The sequence below is a fragment of the Brassica oleracea genome, chromosome C6 (assembly GCF_000695525.1).
Source record: "Brassica oleracea var. oleracea cultivar TO1000 chromosome C6, BOL, whole genome shotgun sequence".
Taxonomy (NCBI): domain Eukaryota; kingdom Viridiplantae; phylum Streptophyta; class Magnoliopsida; order Brassicales; family Brassicaceae; genus Brassica; species Brassica oleracea.
The window spans coordinates 26588096-26608322 of NC_027753.1; the positions used below are offsets into that span (position 1 = coordinate 26588096).

General features: G+C 36.3%; 2 protein-coding genes across 2 annotated transcripts; both read right to left on the bottom strand.

The window, feature by feature from the left end:
• Positions 1-12460: 12460 nt before the first annotated feature.
• LOC106300538 (NADP-dependent malic enzyme 4, chloroplastic) lies at positions 12461-15961 on the bottom strand. The gene is made up of 14 exons (XM_013736700.1): positions 15255-15961; positions 14997-15102; positions 14790-14855; positions 14620-14715; positions 14469-14540; positions 14298-14381; positions 14123-14221; positions 13985-14032; positions 13630-13782; positions 13455-13544; positions 13303-13380; positions 13155-13229; positions 12863-13082; positions 12461-12777 (listed from the first exon to the last, which is right to left on the bottom strand). The coding sequence occupies exons 1-14, from the start codon at positions 15917-15919 to the stop codon at positions 12689-12691; spliced, it is 1941 nt and encodes a 646-aa protein (XP_013592154.1). The 5' UTR covers positions 15920-15961; the 3' UTR covers positions 12461-12688.
• A 1896-nt stretch (positions 15962-17857) lies between these two features.
• On the bottom strand, positions 17858-19552 carry LOC106298266 (rac-like GTP-binding protein ARAC5). The gene is made up of 7 exons (XM_013734363.1): positions 19131-19552; positions 18904-18991; positions 18706-18815; positions 18568-18631; positions 18417-18481; positions 18266-18331; positions 17858-18184 (listed from the first exon to the last, which is right to left on the bottom strand). Exons 1-7 carry the CDS (start codon positions 19227-19229, stop codon positions 18089-18091), a joined length of 588 nt encoding a protein of 195 aa, XP_013589817.1. The 5' UTR covers positions 19230-19552; the 3' UTR covers positions 17858-18088.
• Between the last annotated feature and the right edge of the window lie 675 nt (positions 19553-20227).

Here is a 20227-nt window from a genome sequence, read left to right on the forward strand (position 1 = left end):
TGGTAGTCTTGGTTCAACGGTTCGGTCATGGTATCGATCGTCGCTAATCTCCGGCTCCAGTCTAGCAGTTTGAAGCTTTGCCTCATATTTACCTGTCATGGAAATTTGCAAGGATTAATAGTTTATCTCCTTGTCTTCCTCGATTGATTACCAAGCTTTTGATCTCGGTGACTCCTCAGTTCTTTGGAGCAATATAAAGAGTCAAGCTTGTGTTTCAAATCCTAATAAAGTTCAGCTTTGAATGTGAAGAACTACAAAAATTACATCATGGTTGTTCTCCTTCAGCTGCATTTCATCTTGATGAAAATCCCCTGAATCAAGGATTGAAGTTTATTACATTCTCCTTTTTGAATGGTGCCTACTGGCATTGATTTCGTATCTGCTATTTTAATGTTCTTTCACTTTTGTACTGCTGTAGTTATGCAGTTTTCATGCATCTATGTATGACGTCATGAACTTATTTCTTTTTTAATAAAATACATGATTCAGTGTTAAAAAAAAAAACAAAGGCCGTCGTCAACTTCTTTCAAACGCCGCCGTCATCATTTTTCTTGTTTTTTCTACTGGATTTAGTGAAACTCCACTGATTCATAACATGAAAAGCTACATTTTTATATAGATCCGATTTCTCAACCGTATAACACCCAATCTGTGCGTATGCTTGCCGCCGAACGCCTGTCTGCCGTAAACTCGGCCGCGTACTTGGCGTTTTCAAACATAGGTTTAATCCCTTTTTACACTGTGTCTTTTTTCAAACGTTTGACTCAGTTATTTAAAGAGAATTATTCATCTCTTTCAAAATCTAATTAGGAGTTGTTGATGAACAGATAATCGAGAAACAGTGAGCAAATTGATTTAGTGGAAAGGAGAGAGGGCGAGAGGAACAACGATCGATCAGCAGCCACGAGTGTCCAACGAATTTTTTTTTCGACCAGGTTTGGATGTGGAAGACAAGAGACAATGAGCGAGAGACAATCTGATGAATAAACTACAATCCATTCTATTAATAAGTTTATGAAAAAAGATGACTTTTAAGGCAAATGACGGTTCTGCCGTTTCTGTAAAGCGGCACCATTGAAAAGCTATGAATTGGTGACCATTGCTCAAAGGGAAGATGACGTCATAGTTTTATCTTAAACAAAATCTTATTCGTTAAATTATAAATTCAAAATAAACTACACCTTTGGATCTTTGTTTTTTTTTTCCTATAAAGAAGGAATGACGTCAGAGGTTTGGAAAAAAACGGATTGCTATTATATATAGATTATATCAATGTCTTCTTGAAATAGGTGATAACATTGGTATTAAATGAGAAGACCCACAAGGTCACAATCCGTTCACCGTTGAAGCAATAAATGGAAATGAAAAAAAATTATATATTTACATTATGAAATAAATATGATAAACACTGAGCCAATAAACACGTAACAGGTTTTTCATATAAGGTATCTCTCGCTTATCAAAATAGTAGTATAGAGTAGAAAAGGTTTTTGTCTTTGTTCAAAGCTATATATATAAAGCCTAAAACATTTAATCAAACTGCCCGTGATAGCAATCGTTACTGGCTATGCAATCAAACCGCCAGTGATAGCAATCGTTACTGGCTATCAGGGCGGCCCTCGGCCAAGTCCAATGAAACATTCGCTTTGGACTCCTAAAATTTTTGAAAATTTTTATATGTAAATATACCTTCAATTTGTAAAAAAAAAATTTTTAGATCCCCAAAAAATTTTAAAATCTTTACTAAATGGTTTTGGGCCTCCAAACTCTCAGGGCCGCTCTGCGGGCTATGCACCTTTGTTTTTGTTTTCAACAACAGTTTGGTCGTCTGAACTCTAGAAGAACGTGTGATCCCATTTTTAAGGGAGCCAATTGATTTAGGCTTCGTGAGTGACATTCCTATAGTCAAAAGCAATGATTTAAAAAAAAAATATATTCGTTTCAAAATGTTACGTATTCTAGATTTTTTACACATTTTAATAAAACACATTAAATTTGCATAATTTTTTGTGATTATCTTTTTTCCGTAATTTGAAGCCAATAAAAATCCAATAAGTACAATTAAGTTTTTTAAAATTTGCAATTAGTTAATAAAATATGCATTGAAAATGCAAAAAAATAGATTTTTTTGGAACAAATTTTTTTTTTAGAATATGTAATATTTTGAAACGGAGGGAGTAGTATTTTTTTACCGCCAAGAAATTATATTAGTTAATCAGTTGTATAATTAATTTATTATATTCATGAGACATTATTTTCATCCATATGTATTTGATGAAAAAGCGATATCATATTCGATACAAAAGTAAATAGTTCGTTTATTATTTTTAAAAGGTATACGTCGAAACTTTACAATTTGTTCTTTCTTGTGTTTCGACCGATGTTAATTGATTGGTAGATGCATGTTTCTCTAAACCTAAAGCCGAAATACTCTAAAATATGAAAACATTAAAATGTGGATAGAAAAGTAAGATATGGTTTTTACAAAAAAAAGTAAGAAATGGTTGAATCATTTAATATGATACTATATCATATCCACGTACGGCGAGACAACAATTAACAGTTGTGCATTTATTTATATCTCTATCTACATCTATCAGACGACAAATACCGAATTTGGGCACTGTTATTTAGCTAAGAGTTCAGCTATGCGTACGCATCTTGGTAACCTAACAGCACGATTACTGGGGGTTCTTAGAGTATAATTCTTTGCGGAATATAAGAACTTGTCTCTTAACTTTTAACTAAAAAAATTAAGAACCAGCTCTTAAAACTCTTATTTAAGAACCGGTTCTTAGTTTTTTTTAATTAAAAGTTAAGAGACAGGTTCTTATATTCCGCTAAAAATTCTATCTTAAAAACCCTCCAATAATCATGCTAATTTATGTCGTGTACATTGACTTTATTTCCCAGCGGACCAATACAGTCACTTTAATTTATTAAGATTCTCGCCTTGCGCAGAATGAACTTTTTATATATAAATTATTTTATGTATTATATTTTTTTACATATTATGAAATAGTAAATATATATTAAACAATTAAAAATAAGTAACTATTACATATATAATTAAATGGTGCGAACATATAAATCAATTTTATTAATCCAAACCATATTTTTTTCTATTTGATAGGATATATAATTAACTTTAAATGATATTAACATATATAATATATTTTTAATATTAATATCTATTAAAAGATGTTTTCTACTCATATTATTTTTTGATCATTTGTTTTTTTATAACAAAAACTTTAAATTAGTGATAACAAAATTTCCATTGTGGGATTAATCGTTTTAATAATTTATAATTAAAAAAAAAGAAGTTGTCAATGTTTTTTCAGAGCTTTTATCAAAAAAAATTGTTCAAAGTAAATTTCAAAATTAAAATATTTGTGTATCAAATCTTTATCATTCAAAATCATTAATTGCCATATATATTTTAGCCACATTAGGTAATTTCGTAATTTTTATTTAAGAAAATAATAAAGATCATTAATAATGAATTTATGGTTAGTTTAACAAAAAGCTTATTATATAATTAGATGGACCAACATATTTCTCTAATGATTCTAAAAATTGTCCTAGTGATGACACATGGCTACAAAAAAAAAAGTTGTAATGTTTCTCAATTAATATATAGGGGATTTCATGCATAAAAACAGTTGATTCATTTTTCTGTGTCCGTATTAAAAAATGTGAACAATGATATCTAATCAATTAGTGATTACAGTTTAAACAGGTGGTTAAGCCACCTAATCAGTTGTGCCACTAGGGTCATGTTCGTTATACCTTCCATGTAACTTATTTGGATGGAGATAATATTGTTAGTTTAGATTTCAAATTACAAGTCATCTAAATGATTCATCCGGATAAACTTTATATATTTAGGTTTAATTTTTAAACCCAACCAGCTGAACCAAATTGAACCATTTGGACGAAGATGGTTCAATCAAAATGCTTTAATGTCTATTATACACATGATATAATTCAAGAACTATCAATCTAAATCTAATATCATTTTTTGTCACTCATGAAAAAGGACAAAACCGTAAAAACATATTTTCCACCAAAACCAAAAACACATTATCATGTCAAAACCGCAAAAACATGTTTTCCGATAAAACCGCAAAAATGCATTCTCCACCACAAAATCGCAAAAATTAATTTTTCTGCAAAAATCGCAAAACATACCTTCCCACTAAAACGCATATTCGCGCCAAAATCGCAAAAGTGCATATTTCCGCCAAAACTGGAAAATGCATTTTCCCACCAAAATCGCAAAAAAAAAACACATTTTTCCGCCAAAACCGCAAAAACATGTTTTAACGCTAAAACCACAAAACTGCATTTTCCGCCAAAACCACAAAATTCATTTTCCAACAAAACTAGAAAATATTTTTTCTCGTTAAAATCGCAAAATCAAATTTCTCGAATTAAATCGTGAATATGTATTTTCCTCTAAAGCACCAAAATTATATTTTCCGCTAAAATCAAAATTTAAAATAATTATACTTTAAATAAAATAAAAATTAATATAGTAAAAATGATTGAATCAAAATAAGGGTGTATTATTAATTTGTTTACTAAATTCATTTAGATGGAAATGAAAAATAAAGAAACAAACATGAGTCATTTAGATGATCCATCTGACGAACAGGCTTAGTAATATCTGGAAAGATCAGGTTAAAGGATCATCTCGATGAAGATGAAACGAACAACCCCTAGGTGGATCGATATTAAAATGCAAGGCGCGCTAAGGTTTTTGGGCATGAAAATCGTCTCTGCCCAAAACAATGTAATCCTGTGGGCTAAGCCCATAAAGAAACAAGTTACATTGTAATGAATCGCTTCAGATTTCATCTGCCCATATTTTTTTAATACTGGTTTAGTTGTTAACTATATTTTATAATTTCTATTATAAATAATGATCAATTACCAACAACATATGTAATATTGTTGAGCTTCATGTATAATATAACGGTTTCACGATGTAATTCTCTCTGGAGACCGCATACCTGATGAATAAACTGTTGGAACTATTTTTTGAGAATTGTGAAAAATGTATTCATATGTCAAAAAATAAGTTCGATTGAATGTGAAATGTTGGTCCAGAGTCACTGATTTTAAGAACTTGTAATGTTTTGACAATTTACCTATGTTTATAAGAAACTAGTAAATGTCCAACATTAAAACATGAGGTAGAAGTCTTCTTGTTTATATATGGAGAAGTAATAACATGGTTTAAAACCTAGTAAAAATACTATAGTATAGTGATGAAAAGATATACAAAATTAAAATGTGTGTGCACATTAGACCGAGATTAAACCAAGCAGAGTTTGGTTTTGGAATTAGAATTGAGAATGAATTTGTGATTTGGTATATAGATTGTTGGTCTATTGCCTTATTAATTTTCAGACAAATTCAAATTAATGTTATGATTAATTAATTAAATCATAATTATATTTTCATTAGTAGCAAAACGTCACCATTTGATTTGGTCATGGATTCAATTTAATTATATGAATCAATGCATTCTCGTGTAATGAATGCATACACGTTTTGTTAATATTGCTTTTTGTAAGGTTCAACGCCTTTGAATCCTCTACTCGTTAACTAGTTCTTATCCTGTTTATGGTTGTTTAAGAAGAGATTAAACTAAAGCAATAAGAACACACACAATTTAATGAGTTCCCGGCCTCTTACCGGTACGTCTCGTGGGAGACTGTCCTCCCAAACTTCACTATGAATAAGAGGGTAAAGAGGTGATCACAACTATGATCTAGCTTGTGTATGTGCAAGCTTTGTATCTGAGAAAACGTAAAACCTTAGGCAACAAGATAGCTTAGGTTTTGTTTATGTATGAGATAGCAACAAAACGCTAATGCTTTTTGTCTTGGGCTTGCGCAGGAGATTGGCCCAGTGTAGGCTACATGGGCTTTGGGCTTATGCCAACAACACCAACAATCTCCACCTTGTGGGCTTAAGCCCAGTGCGTACCAACCCTATGCCTCCGTGTTTCTCTCTCTCTTGTCTGAAGCGGCAAGTCTCACTCGTAGTCTTCTCTCTCTTTTCAGTCCCCGTGAAGTCCCGATCTCTCGAGCTTGCTCCTGCGGTGTTCCTCCCTTCAGAGCTCCACCGTCTTCTGTGTTGCGAGGAATCCCTTAAGACTTGATTGATCCAATTTGGACCCGACGTCTCTCTTCCTCGTTTGCGCGAATCGATTTTGATGTCTTCGATGAGGCTTGACGAAACGATCTTCGATTCTGGCCAGGAACCGCATTTCTCTCCCATCTGAAGTCTAGATCGATCGCTTCTGCCTTCATAATCAGTCGGCGTCAACACGAGCAACATCTTTGGATCTCCTTCGATGCCTATCTTTGGCTTCGAATCTCTAGCTCAGGTAACCTTTGAGCTTCCTTTCTCTTCGATTTCTTCTCAACTGCTGATTTCCCCAAATTTCAGAAACCCTAATTTTTGACTCTTGCATTTACAGCTTCTCCCGAGACGATATCAAACTTCCCACAAGCTTCTCATGTACCAGAAACAACTTCTTCTCCTCCAGCCTGATAGCTTGTCTCCGAAACTCCAACAATTTTCAGAACCTACCTCCGATGCTCACTTCTTAGGTTTCGGATACTCCACCTGCGTCAAAACACTCGGTAATTACTCAATCAAACTTGCTCTTCGCCTTTTGACTTACATAATTTATTAGAATCTCACAATCCCTAGAACTCCACCGTATTGATACTAACGAGTTCTCGTTGCTTTGATTGTGAGGTGTTGGCTTCTACTTCCGATTGCTCTGCAGGTCCATGTCTCCTCATATCACATTGAGGATACCCAGACACACATCAAACTTGTTTCCAGGTACTTCTTTAGTTGGCATATCTACCGAGTTTAGAGAAGTATGAATCTTAGAAACCTTGATAGTGCTTGCTGTGATGTGATCTCTGATGAAGTGTAGCTTGTAGTCAATGTGTTTAGTTCTCTCGTGATGCACACTGTTCTTAGCTAGGCTGATTGCGCTCTGTGAATCACAATGAATCTCAACTAAATCTTGATTGAAACCCAATTCACCGCATATACCCTTAAGCCATAACGCTTCCTTAACAGCTTCTGTGAGGGCCATATATTCGGCCTCTGTGGTGGACAATGCCACTACATGCTGAAGTGTGGACCTCCAACTAATAGTATTTCCACCAACTTTAAACACATAACCTGAAACTGATCTTCTTTTATCTAAATCGGCTGCAAAATCTGAATCACAAAACCCCTGACCATCAATCTTCTCATATTTCGTGAACGTTAAGCAACTTTTGGCTGATCCCTTTAGATATTTGAGAATCCATTTCACTGCATCCCAATGAACTCTTCCTGGTCTTCCCATGAATCGGCTGACCAAGCCTACGGCAAAAGCCAAATCAGGACGTGATCCTATCATCCCGTACATCAAGCTGCCCACGGCGCTTGCATACGGAACAGAGTTCATGTAATAAGCTTTAAAATCTGCTTCATCATCACTCAAACTTTTTAGCTTAAACTGGCTGCTCACAGGAGTGACCACTGATCTTGCATCTTCCAGACGAAACGTCCTTAGTACTTTCTTTAGATAACCCTCTTGGGACAGTTTTAGGGTTCCTTCTTTTATGTTTCTGATAGTATCCATTCCTATGATTCTTGTAGCTGCACCTAAATCTTTCATCTCGAATTCTTTCTCGAGATTCTTCTTCAGCTTCTTAATAGCTTTCATATCTTTTGATGCAACTAACATGTCGTCCACGTATAGCAGTAAGTACACGATATCATCAATGTTCTGACCTTTAAAGTAGACGCATGGATCGTAGACACTTCTCTGGAACTTCTGCTCTTTCATAAAGGAGTCAAATCTTTGGTTCCATTGTCTTGGAGACTACTTCAATCCATACAAGGATCTCTTAAGCTTCCACACGTAGTCCTCCTTTCCTTTTTCAATGAAACCTTCAGGTTGACTCATGTAGATTTCTTCCTCAAGCGTTCCATTTAAAAATGCCGTTTTGACATCGAGCTGTTCTAACTCAAGGTCGAAGTTAACTGTGATTGACAGCATCAGATGAATCGAGACATGTTTCACAACAGGAGCAAAAATCTCGTTATAATCCACTCCTTCTACCTGTGTGAAACCTTTAGCCACCAGCCTGCCTTTGAATCTAGGCTTTTCCACTCCTGGTATGCCTGGCTTTCTCTTAAAGAGCCATCTGCAACCAATGATCTTTTTGCCTTTGGGTTTCTTCACAACCTCAAAGGTGTCATTCTTCTTAAGTGAGTCCATCTCATCTTCAGTTGAGAATTTCCAATGTTTCCAGTCTTGGCTCTTGGTTGCTTCGAAGTAGGAACTAAGTTCATCTTGATCAATATCCTCTGCACTGGCAAGTGCATAAGCCACGAAATCTGTGTCTTCGAACCGAGAAGGAGGTCTTATTTCCCTTCTCTGTCGATCTCTAGCTAGGATATAATCATCTAGGTTTAAGTCCTCAGAATTTTCCTGTTCAACTTCATCTTCTTGAGATTCAGTATCCGAACTTCCAGACTCAGAGATATCTGGATCAGAGGCTTCGCCACCATTAACAGATCCTATTCCTTCGTCTGTGTTGATATTACTAGGACCCTTAATCAACTCAGTATCGAAAGAAACTCGTTTCTTCTTCTTTTTCTCTTTCCCTTGAACTTTCTCAGACGTTGAGATTTCTTTGAACACCTTTTCTTCATCAAACACAACGTTCCTACTGATGGTGCATCTTCCCTCCTCAGGGATCCAAACACGATACCCTTTAGTCTCAGGAGGATATCCCATGAAAACACCCTTAACAGCTCTAGGGCATATTTTCTCTTGTGTCACATGCACATAAGCCAGACTTCCAAACCTTCTTATGTGGTCATAGTTGATTTTGGAGCCCGTCCAGACTTCCTTAGGAATCTTAAACTCTATAGATGAGTTTGGTGATCTATTTATAAGGTACACAGCAGTAGATGCGGCATGATCCCAAAACTTCTTTTCCAAACCAGTCTCGGCCAGCATACATCAAACCTTATCCATGATCATCCTATTCATTCTCTCGGACACTCCATTCTGTTGGGGAGTGTAGGCACAAGTCTTATGCCTCTTAATCCCTGACTTCTTGCACAGATCATCAAAACGATTATTGCAGAATTCCAATCCATTGTCAGTCCTTAGACATTTAATCTTCTTCCCTGTCTGATTCTCAACTAACAATTTTCATTCTGCAAACTTGTCGAAAGCTTCATCTTTGCTGTTCAGGAATCTGATCCTAACCTTCTTAGATAAATCATCCACAAATGTGACAAAATAACGGCAGCCTACTTCAGTTGGTTCATTAGAAACAGAGCCCCACAAATCACTGTGAATATACTCCAGAACTCCAGTACTTTTGTGCTTAGCCTTTGGAAAACTTTGTTTATGTGATTTTCCTAACACACAAGTCTTGCAAAAATCTAGTGAATTAACCTCCTTTTCACTAAGATATCCTTTCTTAACTAAGATATTCATGCATTTCAAGCTCATGTGCCCTAGCCTTGAATGCCATCTGTTAGTTAAGTTTACTGAGGTCCTTACCACGGCTGCATCTCCTTTAACGACCTGACCTTGAAGGTAGTACAAATCATCTTTGTACTTTCCGGAGATCACCTTCTTCCTTCCTTTATAGAACTAAACGATGAAATCTATAATAGCATCCATTCTTTTCTAACTGTCCATACGAGATCAGATTCTTTGCCAATGATGGTATGTACCTGACATCTGTAAGGATCACAACTGACTCATCTGGGTTCAATATCTTCAACTTCCCAATGCCCTTAATGTCACTCTGGGTATTGTTTCCCATGAGCACATTTCCACCATCAAATTCCTCCAAGTCAAACAACGATCCCTTGTCTGGGGTGATGTGGAAGGTGCAACCGGAGTCCAGCACCCACTTGTCTTCAGAAGACACGGTGCTTGCTGTTAGAATCATAGGATCTTGAGGCTTTGTCGTCACGTTTGCGATTCCAGGAGCCTTGTGATGCTTCCTCTCAGGGCAATCTCTCTTCCAATGGTCCTCTTTACCACACACAAAACAACCCTTGTTGTTCTTGGTGTTTCTCGGCTTGGACTGTGATCTGCCCCTTCCTTTAGATTTACCTCTGCTATTAGAATCCCCTTTCTTATTTGATCTCCCTCTTGACCCGACATATAGACCCTCTGCATCAGACTTGGGTCTTGTTAACAATCCTTTTTTTCTTGAGTTCTACTTCCTTAGAGTAAGCTGAAGTAACAACCTCATTGATTGTTAATGTGTCTTTGCCACTATCATATTTCAGGGTATGAACCAGCTGCTCATACTTGGATGGGAGGCTAGATAGGATTTGGATTGCCTGGTCTTCCTCAGGTATGTTAATGTTGAGACTTTCGAGATCATCTACCAGTTTGAGAAAATCATTTAAATTCTCCTCAATGCTTTTGCTCTCTTCCATTCTGAAACTCGCAAATCTTTGTTTCAGGTAGATTGGTTTGGCAAGGTCTAAGTTTGGCAATCTCCTTCCAGTGCCTTCCACACAGCGAGTGCAGTAGGCTGCTTTCTGATCTTCCTCAGTATGGTGTCGTTAACACTCATGCAGATCAGATTCTTGCACCTCCGGTCTTTCTCTTCACTGACCGGTTCAGGTTTGATATCAACACCTTTACCGTCTGTATCATTCCCGCTTTCATCTGGTTTAGACTCTTGTAGGCACTTGTCTAGACCTAGAATCTCAAGCTGACACAACATCTTGTATTTCCATAAACCAAAATCGCCTTTGCCATCAAACTTTTCAATGTCAAACTTAGCCTTGACAGGTTCCATGACTTGTGATTTTTGATTTAAAAAAAACAACTTCCTTCTCAGGTACCCGTAAACTGCTTTCAGATATCAGAGACAACCGGTGAAATTTTCAGATAAGTTCACCTTACCCTCTCTTTTGTTCTGACCTAGCTTTCCTTGCATAACACCCACGAGATACCCTAGCACAAACTAGTCCCTGTAATAAAACCAGTGCTCTGATACCACTTGTAAGGTTCAACGCCTTTGAATCCTCTACTCGTTAACTATTTCTTATCCTGCATATGGTTGTTTAAGAAGAGATTAAACTAAAGCAATAAGAACACACACAATTTAACGAGTTCCCGGCCTCTAATCGGTACGTCTCGTGGGAGACTGTCCTCCCAAACTTCACTATGAATAAGAGAGTACAGAGGTGATCACAACTATGATCTAGCTTGTGTATGTGCAAGCTTTGTATCTGAGAAAACGTAAAACCTTAGGCAACAAGATAGCTTAGGTTTTGTTTATATATGAGCTAGCAACAAAACCCTAATGCTTTCTGTCTTGGGCTTGCGCAGGAGATTGGCCCAGTGTAGGCTACATGGGCTTTGGGCTTACGCCCACAACACCAACACTTTTGGACAAAGCTTATTTAAACCCACTTCTTCTATGTCGAGGAAAAATATTCAGATGAACCATGAAAAGAAAAATCCTTCCACTTAAATAGTTATGCTAGTATTTTATTTATTTATTTTGTGACTCTCTAGTACAACACAAAGTTAGCTTCGATAGATTATGTTTTTCAATGATGGTAAACAAAAACAATGTTGCAGCTGTATCCTTGGAATCTAAGCGCTATGAAGCCATCACACTAATTTATCGTTTATTTAATTTGGATTTATGTTTTTATTATTTTTACAAATATCAGTTATCTCCATTGTTCTAAAATAAGGTTCCTAAATAAGGTTCCTGCATAAACTCATACAACCACAATGTACAGTTCTATTTGTAACATTCTGAAACTTCCGAAAAGCTTTGCGTCTCTATAATCTGCAAAAGAAATTACATCGAGGTTTACATCGATCTTAACCTAGTGAAAATGTCTTGAAACCGTTAAGTATTAGACTAATGGGCTTCCACCCATACTCTTATCCTCTCTTTTCCTGCGAGTGGATGTTAGCCAGTTATTACATAGCCATTTGCTATGCGATGATAAATTATTGGCAGTTTCTTTGTGCATTGTTGTTCTTTGCTTAAGACGTGCACTTAGGATAGCAAACGCAGGCTCAACAAATGGCTAACGCAACCCGAGGTAGCAGAGGACCAGTCACAAGAATCCACAAAGATTCATTCTTCACAAGTACATAAGGTTCCAAAAACAGAAAGATGGGTTGATGCGTGATAGAACAATGTGACCTGTATCCGCCACACATACCCTGTGAATAAAATCCATCATAGCTTCGAATATAAACAAGACCATACCTCTCGTCTCTGCATGAACCAATTAGAGAACATATGTTGCTTTGTCTCATCATGAGTGTTGCAGAATTACACTTTCTTATAATTATAATACTAATTGTGATACAGAAGTACTGGGTTTTCAACAACAAAAACAACAATCAATAGAAATTTCACAAAAAAAGGATTATCATGAAAATTTCCTAAAAGGAAAACCATATGAAATCAGTTGCATATATGTGTATACGAAGATGCTAAACAACATAACATGACTACAAACACAAGAGTCTAAACTCTAGAGAAGCAGTTTTAGTAGATTATTTCGAATAGTGATGATAACAAACACATATATTAAGATGGTGAAAAGAATGGGAAGATAGTTTAAGCTTATCCCCTTAGCGGTAGCTATGATAGGAAGGGCTGTACATGCTGCTCTCAGCACACTTCTCCAGCTCCTTGGGCTGAGGCAACCTCGTCGCCAATCCTATACGTGTATGCAAATGTAATCACACTCAAAACTCACTACATTAAACAACACAACACAAGACAACACTAAGTGGTGTACTTACCCAGTTCATAGGCCTTTGCAGCCACCTTAGCTGCAATACGAGCTGAGATTTTTCTGATATTCCTAAAGGGAGGGAATATCATCCCCTTCTCATAGTGCTCCTCCATCAGCTGCTCAGCCAAAGCTTCTGAAGCTGCCAGAAGCATGTCATCATGAACACGAATGGTCCCTGACATTATTAGCCCCAGTCCGAACCCAGGGAATATATAAGCATTGTTTGCCTGTCCAAACACAAAACAGTCAGAATCTTAACTCTCTTAAAATCAGTTGTTATATATAGCTCAAGTCCCAACCTGTCCAGGAACAAACGTCTTCCCCTCATACTCTACCGGCGCAAATGGGCTTCCACTTGCAAAGATAGCTCGTCCCTGTAGATCAAAAGGTTTGACTTTGTAAGCCAACAACAATCATCCTCTTCAGTAACAATCTTAACTCATTTACCTTACTCCACTTATAAGCCTGTTCTGCTGTACATTCTGACTGAGAAGTTGGGTTTGAAAGAGAAAGGATGATGGGTTTCTGCACACACCAAGTTTGACTCTATTGTCAGGAACATGTGCTCCCAACACAAAATGTATATGCCAAAACAATACCTCATTTAGCTCTGCCATGGTTTCCACCACTTCTTGAGTGAATGTTTGACCTACTCCTGATGTTCCTATTAAAACGGTTGGCTTGATTGCCTGAATGATAAAAAAAAAGACTTCAGTTTTAAACACTAAAAACCAATAAAATTTTTTAAAGGGAACATAACAATAATCATCACACCTTGACTGCATCAACAAGTTCCTTTATGGGTTTATGGTCATGAGCCCAGGGCTTTTTGAAATGTTGAATGGATTCTTTACGGGAACTGACAATCAATCCCTTCGAATCCACAAGCCAAATATTCTTCCGAGCCTCTTCCAATGGAATTTGGCACTACAGTCACCAAACATATAAGAAAACAGAGTAGCTTAGTAAAGCCAATGTCAAGAAACCGCTAGGCGGATGCTTAAAAATCTCATACTGGAAAAATTATTTTGATTAAATCCGATTTGCCAAATAGACGGATGCTTAGGCAGCGCCTAAGCCGATCTTTAGAACACTGAGTAAAGCAAATGTACAAAAGCTTATAGCTTACCTTCTTTGATATCTCAAGAGCAATTAGTTCAGCTATTCCTGTGCCAGCCTACATCACAAAGAAAGTGGTCAAGAAAAAAACCATGTAACAAGCATATTGAAAGATTTGATTTCACTGAAAGAAAAGTCCAAGCCTTACCTCTCCAGCACCGAGGAAGAGGAATCTGTGATTTGCCAAGGGTCCACCAACAAATCTAAGAGCGCCAATAAGTCCAGCAAGCACAACTGATGCTGTGCCCTGTATATGAAATCACAGTTTCAGGACTTGTTAAATGTGTGTGTACCTCGTGTATCACGCCTTAATCAGAATATACCTGAATATCGTCATTGAAAACAAGATGCGTTGTACCATACTTAGCTAACAGGTCAAAAGCATTATGGTTGGCAAAGTCTTCGAACTGTAATTTTATCAGAAACGTCTAGTTAGTGGACTGGTGTTAGTGGGAGTACACTTATCCATGCGTTAAAAGCACTTAAAGCAAAACCTGAATAACAACTTTCTCCCCATAGTTCTGCTTGACTGCTGTCATGAACTCATGCATAAGTTCAGCGTACTCCTGTAACAAAAGAAGAGGATTAAGGAGTTAAGCTTCATCCCAAGACAGTTTTACTGAAAGGTGCAGAGGAGCACATTACCTCTCCAGTAGCTCTCCTTTGGCGGAGCCCAATGTAGAACTCATCATTCAACAGCTTCTCATTGTTTGTCCCAACATCAATTGTTACAGGCAGACACTAGCAAAAGACCAAAATATATATAGTGAGACTATGAGAGAATGTGGTTGAATGAGAATAGAGCTGATTCTTACCGCAGATGGACGAACACCTCCAAGGGCTGTATATAGAGAAAGTTTCCCAACTGGTATTCCCATTCCCTGAAGATATTAATGATACATAGTAAGAAAATAAATCCAGACACACCATTGTCTTTTTAAAGATGGTTTATTATGCTATTACAAACTAGGAGAAATGTTATATAGACAAAACACGAAAGAATCCAAATCAAACAAACTTGCCTGACAACCAAGATCCCCTAAACCTAAAATGCGCTCCCCATCGGTGACAACAATGACCTGGATATTCTTCTCAGGCCAATTCCTCAGCACTTCAAGAATCTTACCTCTATTAAAGATTAAAAATGAGTCCTAAGAAAAAATACTTAAAAAAACAATGTTCCAAATTTGCTTAGGCGGCGGGCCTATTCAGTTATGATCAAAACAATTGGTGTCAGCGGAGCATAGACACTAATCTTCTATAAAAAAAGAGAGACTCACTTTTCTTTCAAGCTGATGAAAAGCCCCTGCGGACGCAAGAAAATGCTTCCATACTTCTGGCAAGCTTCACCAACGGTAGGAGTATAAACAACAGGCAGCAACTCTTCAACATGCTCGATAAGAAGCTTGTAAAACAGCCTCTCGTTCGTCTCCTGCAGATCCATCATAGCCATGTATCTCTGCAAGGGAACCTGATAGTGCCTTAGCGTGTGCATCATCTTCTTCACCTGAAGATCTTGCGAGATAACAGTGGGAGGAAGCAGCCCGCGGAGGTAGTGAGCGTCGCGCTCCCTCTGGCTAAAGGCGAGGCCTTTGTTGTGATGCGGATCGCGCAGCAGAGTGTAGCCGCTCGCGACGGAGAGAGACCAGGGGGTGATGGGCATGTCCTCCGTGGCGGCGTCTTCCCCGTAGACATCCTGAACTCCGCCGGTTACGTCGGGGGAGGGCTCGGGGGGCGTGGTGGTTTCGATCAGAACGCTGCCGTTTGGATCGACTTTAGATCCGAGAGAGGAGAGGAGGCGAGAGGTGGATGTGCGGAGGGAGAGGTGTACACGTGGAAACACGGAGAGACGGAAGGGGAACATGTCCGAGGCGTGTCCGTGAGATTTCGGTAAGAGATTGAGCTTGGTTAGATCTGCGAGGGAGTGATCAATGGGAAACGCCATTCGGACAAAGTTTGTCGTTGGTACTCTCTCAGATCTACGGGAGTGATCAAAAGATGAAAAGTTGATTTGGATTGCTAGTTAAATGAGCTTTCTCCTCTCTCTCTCTCTCACGTTACGAAACGACGACGGTTCTGTTAGGTTAGCTTAACTAAATTAAATTCTATATCGATACAACCTAGGCTTGCTTATATATCATGTGCTTGTTTTCTTATCTGTCCATGACTAGTAGTCAAATACTAATTCCCCCTTTGTGTGTGTATAGAATCCTTGTTTCTTAAAAGTTAAAACCAATGTTCTATAAATATAGGGTATATAGACAGCGCAGCCTTCGCAAATTGATCATAGTTAACTTTTTTTTAATAAAAAATCTGATTTATGTCATTCAAATCAGTTCAAACCAAGGTTTTAAAATCCAGAAGGGACCTGCTGGTCTATCCGGTCCGACCATGACTCGTTGGGCAAGATGAGTCCGGTTTAGTCCAAACTTCGAGATTGCTCAAAACCGGAAAACCTGACTCAAAACCGGAAGAACCGGTGACCCGGTTGAACATTAAAATTAAAACCTGGTTTTACAAAATACACAAATTTGATGAAATTTTTTGTCGCTCGTTTCAAATAGAATTTTATATCAAGAAACTAAGATAATAACTTAAGAGTTCCATTGATAAAACTGATTTTTGGGTAGCAGAAGAAAGTGGAGAAGCTACATTATGATGAACTTGAGAATGAACTTATCCAAGAAAACCCAAAATATTGAAAAGATTAAATTTCTGAAATCTTAAAGTTGGACGGGGTAGATGCACCTTCTTTTAAACTATATATTTCTTTGGCCATGATGTCTTTATTTAACTTATACATTTTTTATTTATTTTTGTTTTAGAAGGTAACAAAGACAAAGTGTCATTGTCTCAAGATGGTAGAACCGGTTCGACCAATCAACCCGTGAGTACACCAAGTCGGTATTCGGTCCGGTTTTTAAAACATTGGTTCAAACCGATTAAATTAACAATACTCAATTTAAATGCGTTTAAATAATAATCTTATTGCAAATCTATCTAATCTTTATAATTTATCAAAATAATTATATAACTAAATCTAAAACTAAAATATCTAATATAAATATAAAAATAGCATATAAAACTAAATTAATAAGTTATAGTCTAGGTTATGAGTAATCCATCTAATTGCTATATATATATGTACAGTGCCTAAGGATAATTTGATTCTATGTCAATTCAATTTAATTGTTTCTACTGTATGTAAAATTAAAGCTAGACAATATATATGTAAATTTTGATTTGATTTGATTTGTTATCCTTTTCGACTTAAACAAAAAAATGGATATCTGTAACTCTACAAATCAAAGCAAATAGTAAAAATTCAATATTAATAAGAGATGAAACAAACCACACAAACTAATATTTTTAGGAACCATCACACATACTAATATTTGTAGGAACCAATATCTTATTTGATTCGTTATATGCATATATATATATATATTTATAGAATTACATAATTATTATATATTATGTAAATTTTACATTAGTTGTTATTTATTAAAGTTATTATTCTAGTTATTAAATTTTTAAAAGTAAATAGATTTTATTTTGTAATAAAATATTATTTATATTTTTTTAATCTATATTTATTTTCATATTTTTTATTAGTTTATTTATATGGATCAAAATAGAATCGGATTATCAGGTTAAAAATATAAAAAAATTTAGATATCTAAACATCGAATATTCGAGTAACTACTTGATGGATCAGATAACTAATTATTCAGACGAAGCATATCAGATCACGAATATCTAAAAAAAAAACAAAAACCAAACATTCCATTCGTGCCCATCCTGTATAAAAGCCCCCCGTACGTTCTTGTTTACTTATCTTTATTTTGCCTGAATCTATATTACATACCAATACCAAAGCTCATGACAATAAGCCAAGAGAAGATCAACGATGATAAAATTAATTAAATTCGACTGTTCACAGGATTTCAGCAGCAAAAAAGGAAAAGAAAATGTATTAAGAGATTAGTCTACATTACATAGCAAAAGTACAACAACACACCCAGAAGAACTCATCCTTGGCTACACTTCACTCTCTAGATTCACCCAGACAATGTTACCTAAATTTTCTTCTTGTTTTTTTTGGTAAAGATGATCACAAGAAAACACAACCATTCTTCTTTTTCTTCTTCTTTTGCTTTGGTGGCTGAAGCACTACTTTTATGGCTGCGTCAAAGACTGCCTTCACGTTCTGCAAAACCCCAACACTTCTCTTATACACAAACCTCAACAAAAGACATGTAAGATAGAATTATGCGGGTGTTGTGTGTACCTGCTGCGTCTTTGAACTGCATTCAATGTAAGCCGGAGACCCTATCAGTTTCTTTAGTTCCTCACCCTGCAGTCAAACAATGAAACACAAACATCCCATTAAGAAAAAGACTTCCGTTTGAAAGAATATTGAATTGTGGAGGTAACCTAACCTGGTTGGTACTAATCGGCACTGCACCAGGGTGGTCTATGAAGAACTGCTTGTCATCTCGAAGATCTGCAAAAAATTTCAAATTATAAAGTAAGAAACTTTTGAACTATTGTATCTTTCTTATCATCAGGACACAAGAACAGTGTCAATACCGAGTTTTGTTCCAACGAGGATAATAGGAACACCTGGAGCATAATGCCTGAGCTCAGGAATCCACTGAGATACCATAAAAAAATAAGTCAATGTAACTAAACCAATAATGAAAGTTAGAAGCAACAAAAGAGCCAAACCTTCTTGGCTATGTTCTCGTAGCTAGCTTTGCTAATAAGAGAGAAAGCAAGAATGAAGACATCTGCACCACGGTAACTCAATGGTCTTAACCTGTTATAGTCTTCTTGACCTGCCACAAACCAAACAAGACCTTAGTAACAAAACAAGAAACCCCAAGAAACCAAGATTTTGATGGGTTTCAAAATCATGATTCTTACCAGCTGTATCCCACAAGCCAAGATTCACAGTGTTCCCATCAACAACCACATTAGCACTGAAGTTGTCGAAAACTGTTGGTACATAGTCCTGATAAAGTCAATAAACAACAAGTCATAAGAGTTCACCCTAAATGTATAACCTAAAACCCATTATCAAAGAAGCTTCAAGAACGCTATTGAGAGCAAAAAGAAGACAAAGGAAGAGACTTTAAGCAATGAAAGTGTACCGTAGGGAAAGTGTTGCTCGTGTAAGAGATCAGCATACAGGTTTTTCCGACGGCACCATCGCCGACGGTGACACACTTTATGAACCTCGAAGCGCTCATCTCCGCGGCAAATTTCAGAAAAGGAGTCTCGTTTTTTTCCTCTTCTACTTGCTCAAATCCATTCACAAGAATCAAGAAATGGTCTTTTTGCTAACTCTAGAAAACCCTTTAAGATTCGAACTCGAAAGCTTGAGCAATCCGCTAAATTCAAAATAGCAATGAAGAGATGTTCGACGAGAGAGAGAGAGAGAGAGAGAGAGTAATGGCAGAAGAATGGTAAAATATATTCTTTATTTTTGTTTCTCTGTTTTTGAACCGTTGATTTTGAGATGAGCCTTTTACAGACAATGCCAGCTAATGGTACACCTAACCACACCCTACCATTTACACTCACCTCCCCCACTTAAAAAAAAAGAAAAAATAAGTTTGCACTTTATTTCAAATTTGAATGACAAATTATTTGTTAATGAGTTTTATTTTTCAATTTAGTTGGGAGCATCTCCAACAAGCCCCTCATTTTTAACCGAGTTCATCCTTAAAATAAAAAGATGAAGGGGTACTTCTCCAACAATCACCTTCAAATTTCTTTTTTAAAAAATTAACTATTTACATTTTAGTCCTTAAATTATTAATAATTAAATATAATCACTAAATATTCAAAAATCAATAAAACATATTATTTAAAGCATATTAAAAAAATATTTTTGAGAGAATATAATAACATTTAATCAAATATAACTATAAATAATACAAAAAATATTAATAAAATAATTTTAATCAAATAATTTAAAAAATATATAACGATAAGTACTAAAATATGATATATAAAAAGTTATTCATGCCATTGTCAAACATATATAATTGTAGGGACAAAAGCAAAAAGTAAATAGTGTTTTAACGGAGTGAATAGTACACTTTCAAATTTAAAGAAGGGATGAGAAGCTGTTAAAGTGCAAAAGTCTTCAAAAAATGAAGGGATAAGAGCATCTCCAATGTACACCTCTATATTTTCCTCTAAAATAGAGATCTCTATTATAGAGGTGAAAATGCTCCAATGT